Source organism: Oryzias melastigma, linkage group LG2 (assembly GCF_002922805.2).
Source record: "Oryzias melastigma strain HK-1 linkage group LG2, ASM292280v2, whole genome shotgun sequence".
Lineage (NCBI taxonomy): Eukaryota > Metazoa > Chordata > Actinopteri > Beloniformes > Adrianichthyidae > Oryzias > Oryzias melastigma.
This window is the reverse complement of record NC_050513.1, coordinates 7,381,222-7,393,594: the sequence shown is the minus strand read 5'-3', so window position 1 is coordinate 7,393,594 and position 12,373 is coordinate 7,381,222. Positions and strand designations below refer to the sequence as shown.

The 12,373-nt window shown below is 37.4% G+C and overlaps 1 protein-coding gene and 1 long non-coding RNA gene across 7 annotated transcripts in view; one reads left to right on the top strand and one right to left on the bottom strand.

Annotated features, from left to right (window-relative positions):
* Window positions 1-12,373, bottom strand: part of LOC112160000 (gamma-aminobutyric acid receptor subunit gamma-3) — a 135,851-nt gene that overhangs the window by 41,345 nt on the left and 82,133 nt on the right. Inside the window, exons 5-6 of the mRNA XM_024294298.2 lie at window positions 1,386-1,477; window positions 993-1,124 (exon numbers count right to left, since the gene is read on the bottom strand). Coding sequence (XP_024150066.1) covers window positions 993-1,124; window positions 1,386-1,477 — 224 coding nt within the window. The remainder of the gene's footprint in view (window positions 1-992; window positions 1,125-1,385; window positions 1,478-12,373) is intronic.
* Window positions 1-12,373, top strand: part of LOC112160001 — a 135,367-nt gene that overhangs the window by 97,165 nt on the left and 25,829 nt on the right. For 2 of the 6 annotated variants that reach the window (XR_004949179.1, XR_004949177.1), the window contains one exon: window positions 1,026-1,144. The exons of 3 other annotated variants lie outside the window; for them this stretch is intronic. This is a non-coding gene — a long non-coding RNA (uncharacterized LOC112160001). Of the gene's footprint in view, window positions 1-1,025; window positions 1,393-12,373 lie in introns of those variants that run through there. One more of the 6 variants, XR_004949181.1, reaches the window with a different exon arrangement.

Genomic DNA, 12,373 nt, shown 5'->3' with positions numbered 1-12,373 from the left:
AACCCAGTTTCGGCCTTTCGGATTTCGAAACATGTTGCTATGCAAGTTTTGAAGTACAGTCTTGAGCTCTATGTACAAAATAGGCGTTCTATGATTAACCAGTTAAACTGAACTGCTAAACTGAATTTTGACTAATCAGGAACTTTGATTTGGTAGTGCCGTGTGGATGGGATGCTTTTCAAAACACGCAAGTGCCAACAGTTAGACACATGATCACAACGCAGAAATTAATAATTGCAGTTTTCTGCTCAGTTGCAATTATTTGGCACCAGGTCTTTCATATATCGGAATAAAGCTGTAAAAGCAAGAAAAGGCTTGAAACAATTGCAGGATTTGCACCTCTTGAACTTTTCGCACCAATTTATCAACTGTAGTTGACAAACAAGGGCTAGTAAACAATAAAAAAACAAAAGAAGAAGTATTTCTTCCTGCAGTTTCCTGCTTATCCATTGAGTAAACACCACCAGCTGTATGCACATTAATGAAATTGCATATGGCACGTTCTTGAAGGAGCAACACATGTCCAGTGTGAGTGTAGCCTAAAAGTCGGGCGATGAGGGCACTCATAGATGCTAGCATTCTTAAGGATTTGTTGAACAAATTAAAAATCTGTAGGACGTGCCTGCCTCTCACGTACTTACCCTAGTGTGTTGTATAGGTGTTTGCTATGACCTGTGACTTGCAGCAACATGCCCATAGAAAAAAAGTGCATGAACATTTTGGCTTGATGGGCTTATTAAGCGGTCTACGATCTTGATATTTTGTGCTTGTGCCGTTTGCTCGTTTGTTACCCAACAGACAGCCCATATCTAAACATTAGGCAAGTTATGACTGAGGCTTTAAACAAGAGGAGGTGTTTGATTGATTTGAATGAGGGGGAGGAAGGGGTCCCACGACACACCTGTGTATCTCATTTTGTGTTGACTAACTAACGAGATAGAGACGTTTCAGTGATATATGGTCTAAAGAACTTAATAAACTAAATATCTTACCTCAGCGTGTAAAGTATTTTCCCATTGTTCCAGATGCGAAGCAGCTGATTGGGTGTCGTAATCCAGTGAGAATCAGCATTCTTGGAATTCCTAAATATCGTGTCTGGCAGCCAGATCAGGCCGACCATATTGCTGTTTGGACAAGAAGCGGGAATAAAGGATTACTAAGAAAAGTCTCGAGTCTGGTGTTATTGTCTCTAGGTTCCTGTGAAACACACAAAGCAGCCTGCTTTCCCAGTAACAAGGTAATAAAATACCAGAACATTGTGGGGAAAATTAAGCACATCAATCAATTTGTTCTGCTAATTACAGGCCTCCTTCCTGAGAGAGGGAATAGGATTCTCAGAAGAGGCATTTGCACGGATTGAAGCTATTTCAGCAAAGTCTTCGTACCTGTTGAGGGTTAGAATCCGCATGCTGCTGCTATTGTACCGCAGGCGTGTGTCCACCCAGGTCTGTGCGAAGATGATATCGATCTGGTATTCCTGGAATGAGACAAATAATGATCAGAGGAGCCTTTCAGGAGGAACCGACAAAAAAGAGAGATGTTTGTGCGGAAATTCTGGAGCACTCTCGTCTCTCTGAAGAAGCCACTGATGTGCTCGTTTGATCACAAATGTGTCCACATCAAAGAAGATGCTAAAACAGAGGAAACATGTTTGAAACTCAGTGCATTTTCTTCGCCTCACAAATAGCCCGTATTTCAACTGTAATTTTTTTGTTCTAAGAGCTCTGAATGCAAGTGTTTCACTGGTAAACAGTGTTTTTCATCATGTGGTTTAGTTAATATTTTAGCTACATGCTAGCTATTTTAGCTAATTTGGGCTTTTTTGTTTTTTAGGCTTTTTCAGGGTTTAGCTAATATTTCAGTCGCATGCTAGCTGTTAAGGCTAATTTCGACGATCTATAAGGCTAATTTGGCATTTAACTATTATTCTAGCTGGCTATCAGCTTTAGCAATTTCAGCTATCAATTTCAGCATTTTCAGCCATCATCTTCAGCAGTCAAATTCAGCTTACAGCATTCACACTACCATTATCACAGGTAATGCTATATATCTAGTTTTAAGTTAGTTTGAAGCTAAGGATGGTTAAGATGTGTGCTTCACATCCACTTTGCACATGACCCAATTAGTCGACTAATCGGATAGAATAATCAGTGATTAGTCAACCATTAAAATAATCGTTTGTGGCAGCACTAGCTCAGACGATGTCCTCCTTTCTCCATGTTAAAAATCCACGCACATGCTACACATGGGTCCTTCCAAGCAGCACACACCAATTGCATGAGCAAAAAGTGGGCAAAAATATCCTAACGTAGGCCTTGTTTTGTGAAATTTATACCATTATTCTTAGGTTTACCTACAGCAAAAAGGTTCATAGATCCATAAACAACTCTTACTGAGACCAACGATGTTAGGTGGGCTGGTTTTAACAAACAGCCAATGTTAGAGTAGTTCTATTACAGTTATCACTGCCTCAGAGAACTGGACCAAGAAGGTTGTATCACCTATAAATAACTGGTTACTTCCAGCTCCAACCAAATTAAGTCAATTCAGTCGCCTTTGTTACAATACAGACGTCGCAGATGATGCCAGTGAGCGGTGATTGGTCCAAAAAAAAAAAAAAATTAAAAAAAATCAGATCAACAAGAATGGTTATTCTGACCAATAAAGTTATTTCAATTATTTCACTGCAAATCATAGTTTACAACCATCTTTGGTAGATGGGCTTTTGCATCACAGCATGAAATCTTTATCAGGTTTATATATTGGTGAAACTTTTGCATCTTTGAAACAGTAATCTGAAAAGTTCCATCTACCTGAACAACATCTCTTCAGGTTTTTACAGACGTTGAGTATTTTTGAATGATACATTCCCCAGTGCTCTTCTGAAGTCTCCCCTACATACGTTCTTTTGGTCTGCACCAGTTCTAAAGGGAATAATGTCACATTTCTATTCCCATGTTCACTCCTTTTGTCTTGCTTTTTCAAACTCCATCAAAGAGCTTTGGGAAATGGGGAGATGAAATCCCAGGGGAAGGTTAGGAGGTGGCCCTTCAGTGGAATTCACGAGTCTGTCAAATGTGCAAAACACCAGTAGATCCATGTGTAAAATTATACACCATGGTCATCCTATTAATGTTAGACTTGCAAAAATACATAAAGATGTAGATCTGACCTGTGATGGGTAGTAGGGCACTGGAGAATCATATTCATGTTACTTTTTTTTTGGCAATTTGTTTTTTAATATTTATCTTAAGTTACAAATTAACCAAAAACTTCAATTGGTAACATTTTGTTTGGCACACCTATCCTCCTTGAAAAGTTAATTTTATAGCATTTCCTAACTTGTTTTTATGGCTTTAATTAGTCTTCATTGTAATTATTAACTTGGTACCTCCTGTAGACTTTTTATTGTAAACATTTAAAATATTGTTGTTAGAAGTTTATATATTTTAATCTGTGTGTAACTTTTTACCCTGTCGTTCTATTTTACTGCTGATGAGTTATCAGGTCATCGTTGTAAATGAAAAATTGTTGTCAATTGACCAACCTGTATAAATAAAGGTTATATAACTTTTGAGAAAGGACTTTGATTTTACTTAGACTATGTACACACCAGGCTTGTGTCGCCCCTTCAAGAACATGCTAAAAAAGGACTCTACCAACTAGGAGTCCCTGATTGGTCAAAGTTCAACTGGTTTAACTTTCATTGTGCGTTCAATTGCCACAACATTTTGTACGTAGAGCCCGAAAATTGACTTAAAACTTGCATAGTGATTAGTGAACAAGTTTTGAACGCGGAAGCCCAAAACGCATATTTGAGAGACTTTTCACTGGAAGTAATCTCTTGAATGTGTGCTGCCGAGCCCGGTGTGAACGTAGCATTAGATGGAAATGCTGCTTCAACAGTTCGTTCTCTCACATCATAGATAAAAAAAATTCTCACCTATAGCAAAACTTGAAAGTTTTTAAGGGATAGCTGGATATTACCCCAGAGTAACTCTTCAATGTTTCATTGGTGTACCTTAAGAATAACGTGATTATCTTACAGATACAACAGTGTGCTTTAACATTGTATTTAGGATTTTAAAGAAATCTTTCTGTCCTATTTAATATTATTTGGTGAGATATATGGGAAGTATTTGCTGTTTTGTGGGATTTAATTCTTCATTTGTAACCTGAAAATGCTAACAAACAAATTAGAGGAAACATAAAACAACCACATCTAAATGAAAAGTCCAGCGTTATAAAGCTGAGGAAGGTCAGGGCAGCATAAGGTCACTGGCTCAAGATAACACATGAACGGGCAGCAGCCATCAGCAGCAAGGTCGAAGCTCGAGAACAATCGTTTCAGAGAGATGAAATAGTCATTTCAGGTCTGTAATGTGACTTTAATAGGAGCTAGCCTGTGTGGTGTCGGTCTAATATAAAGTTTTAGATGAAACTAAAGGAGGACTTTTTTAATCTAAGTACTTCCAAGTCTGACCAAAGTTGAGGGAATTCAACAAAAGAACATTTTTGCCGTACTTTTTACTGAATTACATTTTTCTACTTTGTGGTATCCCTGACATTTGTGACCTTTTTTTTTTTTTTAACCAAAGATGTGTGGCCTGACCTTATTAGGAAATCAGTTTTGAGAGCCCTTATTGTTGTTGGCGCTCTGGTGTGACATTTGGAAGGAAATGATAAGGAAGCATCACACTAACAATGAGGATGTGACAGCAAGTTTATACGTCTGGAAAGTCAAAAATGGTACAAAAAAATGTATTTTTTTACTTTAATCTGGCCTTTTAAAAGCCCTATACACACTTTAAGACTTTAACTCAATTATTAAAAGTATCTTTAACTTGAAAACAAATGACTATATCAAAGACTAGAACTGTGCAGACTAACACTTGAACTCAAAACTCATTTTTTTCTTGAATAGGTCTTGAGCCCTTTGGACACATCAACCTCACTGATCAACATCTTTGGTTTCTTCAGGAATCTCAGTTACGATCTGATAATGTGAAATCCATTATTAAAGCTAAAGAATGTTGACAACAAAAGCGCGTCTGACTGAAATTAATTATCTTGACTTTTACGGCATAGGAACAAACGGCTTCCTCCTTATCCAGCCCTCATCGTTTTTGTATGGCAGCGGCTCGCTCCGCACCATTTACCGCCGTCTTTCATCTACAGCCTCCTCACCGGTTGCGTGGTTCTGCAGATCCACTATCTCCTGGTGTTTGTCACGGCTCCAACCAGACATGTTTGGTCTCAAAGTTTCAGACAGCAGACAGTCAATAACAGGGTCTCTAATTGGATTCTGGTCATTAACTTCTTGGAGATAACTGCAGTGATTCTTACCATGGGTACCACTTGTTTTGGTCATTTGTTACCAGATTATCCGAGTTCATAACAAGATAGGAAATGAGAAAAGAAAGACAAGAAGATAAAACTGACACCAAATTGTCTTCAAGATCTATTCATTTTTTCTTTGCATAAAAAAGGAATCTAGATTGGTTCAGTTGAGGACCTTTTTTTGTCCTTGGCAGTTTTCCCCAAGCACATCCAAGATCTCGATACTTCTAAAAAGAAAGGGATACTGTGCTCTTACAAGGACTCATGGCCAAATCAACTATGACAATAAATGAGGATTTGATTTATTAAGAAGACAGCAACTATTCAAACCTCTCTCTTGTGTAATAGGTACTCTGTTCAATTTCATCCGTTTTTCTTTTCAAGTCCCAGTGGATACAAAATACCAAAGAAAAATATCAGAACACAAAAATGTAATAATCATCTAAAAACTTACTGGCATTCCAGCATTAGCAAATCTAATTAAACAACTGATTAAATCAAAGAATAGGCGATTGGACATCTGTCAACCTGTATATAAAGACTTTCCAGCAGAATCATACATAATAAAACAAATCTTCTATAAAAGTTGAATAAGAAACCACCTAGACCAGGCATGTCCAAAGTCCGGCCAAATTCAAATCTCACATTGTCTGCAAACTTAATTGATAAAAATCACTTCCTTAAAACCGTGTGTGCGATTTCTTGATTGTGGTTGGCTAAATTGCGGTTTAGGGCCTTGTAAACCTGTGGCAACACTGTCATGCAAACATTCTGTGACACTTTCTAGCCCATTTTTAAAATGTCAGCCATAAATAAAAAAGGAAAATTGACAGTGAGGGCCAACGCCTCCTGGACAAAATAATTACAGGCGACTCCAAAAAGACAAGGACTCATCCAGGTCTTGAAAGAACAAGACATGTGAAAAACTTCACTTTCAGACAGGATCAGAGGTTAGGATCTTCAGAGTGTCAGGACAAAAAGATTTTTGGGCAAATATTGTAGTTGTAGTATGATAGTTTGGGTTACTCTGAAGCTCCTAATCTTGAGCAAACCAGTTGTTGAGACTGGAAAACCCTTGAAATGTGGCTCAAAGAAGAATGGAACAAAGTTTCACGAATACGAAAGGGTGATTGGCGTTGACTTATCACCCTTTCAAGGATGGTAAAATAAATTCATCAAGTCTGGGAAATTTGTTTGACATAAAACCAGGTAGGTTTGCACAGCTTATTTGTGGCTTTGACGAATAAACATTTGAAAGTTGAATTTATATTTACTCTGGTTGTTTTTGTGTAATAATAAAAGTAATTTATCTTCCCAGTTTACTTGTGACAAATAGGCAAAAACATAAAAATTTATTCTACTTTACTGTCAAATAGGAGGCTATAAAAGCCTTTAGGGTTTCATTTACCCACTCTATGAGGTTGGTCTGAGGATGGCTGACACTCATGCCCGACATTCCAAGTTTGGCATTTCACTTGGACAAAAATTAGAAGAACCAAACTGTGATCCCTGATCTGACAGAATGCAGTGTTTATACCTCGCAGGGTCTGAAGGTCTCATGGTGGAAAGCTAAATTTATCCAGAAAAATAGTCCAAAAAGTGATAAACTATGTACTTTAAGAGGAACCAACCCATCAAATCTATATGCTGCATCAAAAGTGCAACTTTTTATAGACTTTAGTACTTTCAAATAGAGTACAGCAAGAACCAACTTTGGATACTTTTGTGTCAACAGTGGCTTGCAGCGCTAAGCAGATAGAGTTAGTAAACTGTGAAGAATGTTAAATGTAGCCGTTTCCGTGTAATTTCTACCTGTCTGTTTTGACAGACAGGTAGAAATTGGCTTTGCATAATTTGACTCAGGACTCAATCCAAACTACCCAGAATTTTTGACATATTTATTTAATATTTATTGTTTTTTTTTCTTTATTTTTTTTACATGTATTTGAGGGTGATACTGGTAATGCGTCTGATTTTTACTTTTTTTTTTTTACACATTTTAAATCTCAGATAAGAAAGCCAATCCTCTCTGGATTCCAATTCATAATTTTTATCTAGCAGTGCTCAAATTTTACCAGGCAGAGCCCACGTGATTACAGAAGTATGGGCTAGCAAAGGAAAACTAAGCAGAAGCAATGCCGACTGTGTGGCTCTTTTTTCTGCAATTCAAGTCTGAACAAGACAAGGTGTCTCAGTGCAACACAGGTCGTACCCAAGATCCCCGTTGTAAGCATACCTACCGCATTTACCAAATTTTTTAATATCATGATAGTTTTTCATATCAGGCGATAACAATATATTTCGCAATATATATAAAAAAACTATTTGTCAAATTTGAACACTCTGTTCCTAATAAGAGACATGTCTAGTCATAAACATAAAAATTAAACGCTACACAGGTAAAATGACCACCAAAAGCAGGAATGAGTGTCTCAGGTTGCAGACTTATTCCACAAGCTGATTTTAAAACCCATCTTAACCATTTTAAAGATAACTGCTGCTGTTGGAATGATTTTAGGGTTTTATATTATTAGATTATCTGTTGTTTTTTTCTGATTCTATTCAATTTTTTTTTTTTTCAATTTTTCAATTTTCTTGTAACCCCTCCCTTTATTTTTTAAAAGGCTGGCTTTTTTGCCAGGCCACAGTTGTAAATAAGAATGACATTCATGCTCTCTTATTGTGTCTAGACGATCCCACTCTTACATTGATGTGTGATTCCTCCAATGACAAAGGTGGACAGGATTTTATATCTGCCTCGGACACCAGTGAAGATAAAACAAATCCTTGGAAAAAAAAACGTCAGTGCGTGTCTCGTGGGGTCCAGATGACCCAACTTTTTAATGCAAGCATGGCTAGGACAGTACAAGGGTTACTGTGATCTGCCTGGATAATAAAGGTTAAATAAGTATGGCGACTAACCCTCTAACTTTTACTTACCAAAGAGTAGAAAATGCTTCCAACTGGTTAGCGCCGGACCCTTAAAAATAAAAGTCTATCCCGATATTCATTTTCCATTAAAAAAAAAAAAAAATTCTACCACAATAACTATCATTATCGTTTTATCGCCCAGACCTAAGTCATCATAAAAAAAGTGTGAACATTTTTTGCTAAACTAACTAAGGTAAAACATTGATCCTTTATGTCCTTCCAACAATGAACACTGTCTGAAACTCTTCTAAAATGGAACAAGCTTCAAAGGCATGATAATGAAACTTTATCCCAATAGTGGCGGGTCTCTAATCGAAGCTGGTCTCCAATGAACGCCGAGTCTTTGTTACATTAGACGCCGGTCTCTAATAGTGGTCGGCTCCTTTTTCTGTGGTGGGTAATGTTGGGTTAAATGGGTTTCAATTGAATACATCAAGCCTCGTCAACAAAATATATACCAGATACATAGAGAAGGTCAAAAGTAGATTGCTGCACATGTGTATAAAAGAAATGCTATTAGCTTTATCACTTACATAAGGAGCTCAGAGCATTGTCCACTATTTTTATTGACCCTGGCGGTGTACGGAATGCCTTTAACTTCACTTTGAAGAGTTCAGAGGTTCACAGAAAGCAAATGCTATCACAAACACAGTGGAGAAGATGGTGCGTGACTGGAAAGCAGACACAAAGAAGGTCCATGTCGTTATAAGAGATGATGCTGCTGATAAGACAAAGGCTACAGATCAGCGTATCATCCAAAACAACAAATGTTTTGAACCCAGTCTTATCATGGAACATTGAAAAAGATGCATTAACCAACAAGAGAGGAATAGTAGGCCACTGGAAGCGGACTTGAGCCTTGAAGACCAACAAATCGGAATAAACGTCACGCCAACGTGCTTCCAGCAGGATGTCCAAACCTGGTAGAATAGTACCAAGTAATATGATTGAGATAGAAAAAATAACAGTGCCAATCAGTCTAACAGCAAAACCAGTGAGGACCGTGAGAGAAGATTTTCAAAGGTTTTGATGGCCTTTGAAGTACTAGCTACCATTGTCAGGGCTGCATCTGAACCCAATGTCATCCTCTCTGTTTATGTATTGTTCTGATTTCTCTATAAACAATGCAAAGATAAAAAGGTGATTCAAAATATGAAAGCTATTCAAGGATGTGCAGATTAGGTTTGCCACAAACAATTGTAATAAAAGTCGACTCATCACCGATTATGTTTTCCAATTACTTGACTAATCGTGTCATCCACAAAGTGGATGTAAAGTACAAATACAGTGGTGGACAAAAGTGTTGGTACCCCTCAGTTATAGAAGGACAAACCCACAATTCTCACTGAAATCACTCAAAACTTACAAAAGTAACAATAAATAAAACACCTGTGATGTCAATTAAAGGACACACCTGAGTTAATCATGTCACTCTGGTCAAATAGTTTTCAATCTTTCATTGAGGTACCATCATTTTTGTACAGGCCTGTTTCATTAGTTTGTTTTTTTTAAATAATTATGTTAATCAAAAATTCAAAATTGATGGCTGATTTTGATTGTTTATTTTCAAAAATTTTTATTTATTGTTACTTTTGTAAGTTTCAAGTGATTTCAGTGAGAATTGTGGGTTTGTCCTTCTTTAACTGAGGGGTACCAACACTTTTGTCCACCACTGTACCTGTTATAATACTAGTGTGAATGCTGTAAGCTGAATTTAGCAACTGAAGATGCTGAAATTAATAGCTAAAGACGCTGAAGATGTTAGCCAGCTAAAATATCAGTTAAAAGCCAAATTAGCATGAAAAACTGACACAAAGTCTAAGTTAGCTAAAATAGCTAGCATGTAGCTGAAATATTATCTAAACTCCAAAATAGCCTAAAAAAACTTAATAAATGCCAAAATATTCCACAAAGCTAGCAGAATGCCATAACTTTCAACTTTACTACACTCCGACTTCATAATGTAAAGTAACAACTAATTGACTATTCAATTAGTCTTCGACTATTTTAACAATCTATTAGTTGTCGATTAGTAGACTTATTGTGGCAGCCCTAGTGGAGATGGAGCCCCTCTTTGCTGCTGAATCCACAGTATAAAGACAAGAACATTTATACATTTATGTGGATTTATTAGAGCCAAACAACAGAAATAAGACAAGTTGACTAAAAGCTGTGAGTGTGAGTGTAAAAACTTCTAAGAGAAATGTATTTTTTGAATATATTCACACAAGGTGCTTCACAGAAGAAAAAAAAAACAGGGACACACAAAGGCATCATTGATGGTAGCAGTGTTGAAAAGTAGAAAGTAGAGCTCGTAGACCACAACTTTATCTGATGAAACTGTGTCTGAGTCAGTAAAGGAGACTCCACGGACCGAAGGTGCAAGTAGCACCCTTTCAGCATCTTCAATGAGATACAGGAGGAGAGCATCACAGCAACAACTCCTTGCAAGCACATCACCCCCAGGGGCAAACTTTGAAATGGAGAGCTACCTCTGTGAGGCTCCGATTGAACACAAGAACAATCCTTTACATTACTGGAGAGCAAACCAAGCTCGATTTCTCACACTGGCCACGACAACAGCTAAGTTCCTCTGTGCTCCCTGCACAAGTGTGGAGAGCAAAAGGCTTTTTAGAACAGCATCAATATTGTTGAAGAGCCCAGGAGAAGTCTCAACATGCAGAAATGCTTATTAAAACCACATCATGCAGAAAGGGGAGTTTGAGGAATACTCTTAGTTAACTGATGGATTATTTGTTTTTCTATGGCAAGTTATGTTTTTCTCCTTTCTAAGATGTTCTTTCTACATACTGAAAAAGACATGCAAGTCGTTTTTTGTTGTGCACTTTAAAAGGATATCTTTTTAAATGTGGGATTTATTAAAGTTAAACAATTATATATGTCAATTTTTAAGGTTTTGTCTCGTGTTCTGTCTGGCTATCATTGTTTTTTTTATAGTAATAGCACCTTATGAAGCCTTTCACCCTATTCAAAACTTGAAAATAGGTCAAAGTATATACCATTTATAATAATATAAAACTGGATTGATATTAATATTGAATGTTGCAATATAAGTATCATTTTGGGAGTGACAAAGTTGTATTGGAGCATCTCTACAGTGACTGCAGCTTCCCACTGGGATCAATGGTAACCTGATTGCAGTGTCAGTTGTTAGACGCCTAAACACCACACGAGCCAGGCTGTACTGTTTTTGCTTATTTACCATCCACATGATGAGATTAAGAACTTGTGCCAGGTTTGTAAGTTAAGAAAAAGAAGGATTGACACTACAAGTGCATAAAACTACTGACAATAATGTTATCAGCAGACGGGAGAGTAAAAATGCAATTATAAAAACAAATCTGCCTCCAAGACTTGATGATATAGATTTGTATTGACAACTGTGAGTGTCTCAACGCCTACAAGAAACTTGAACTCATTTAACAAGTTGTAGTAATTTGTTATTTCAGCAGATTGCCGCTTTACCTGCAGAGTTCCTATAAACGGCTTTTAAAGAAGAAATCTCCCACAGCTCACAGAAAGAGTGAACAGCTGCTACAGTGAACAGGAGTGATGTTGGCTGTCAGAGGACACAGTTCAGGAGGAAACAAGTATACGACAGAGTTCTACAACTACTGTAAAACAAAATACGGTTGTGCTAGTATTTGTTTCTTACAAGCTGAGATAAACATCAAGGCTTGAGTCAAAGTAAGTTTCATTTATTCAAGACTTCATCTTTCAAGGGGGGGGGGGGGTTAGTTGCACAGACTCGTTAGTGTTGTTATGATTTTTTAGACATCAGTTGTGGTAGATATCCTTTTATCCTCTTCCACTCATCTGGGCACAGGTCTCCAGAGAAGTCAGATCCTCTACCTTGGGCAGAAGCACTCCACCCACCCAGAGGGCATACTACAACCTTTATCAATCAAAAATGATCCAGAGAAGTTAGCTTAGTCACAGTAACATTTGCTTTGGCATAGTCTGCTTTTTCACTTGTTGCAGTGGAGGTCTGGAGTTATACAACATTCCCTCTGGGCTCGGAAATGCACGTTCAAGTGGCCACTTCAATAAAAAGTCAATGTAAATGTATGTTTATGCATGG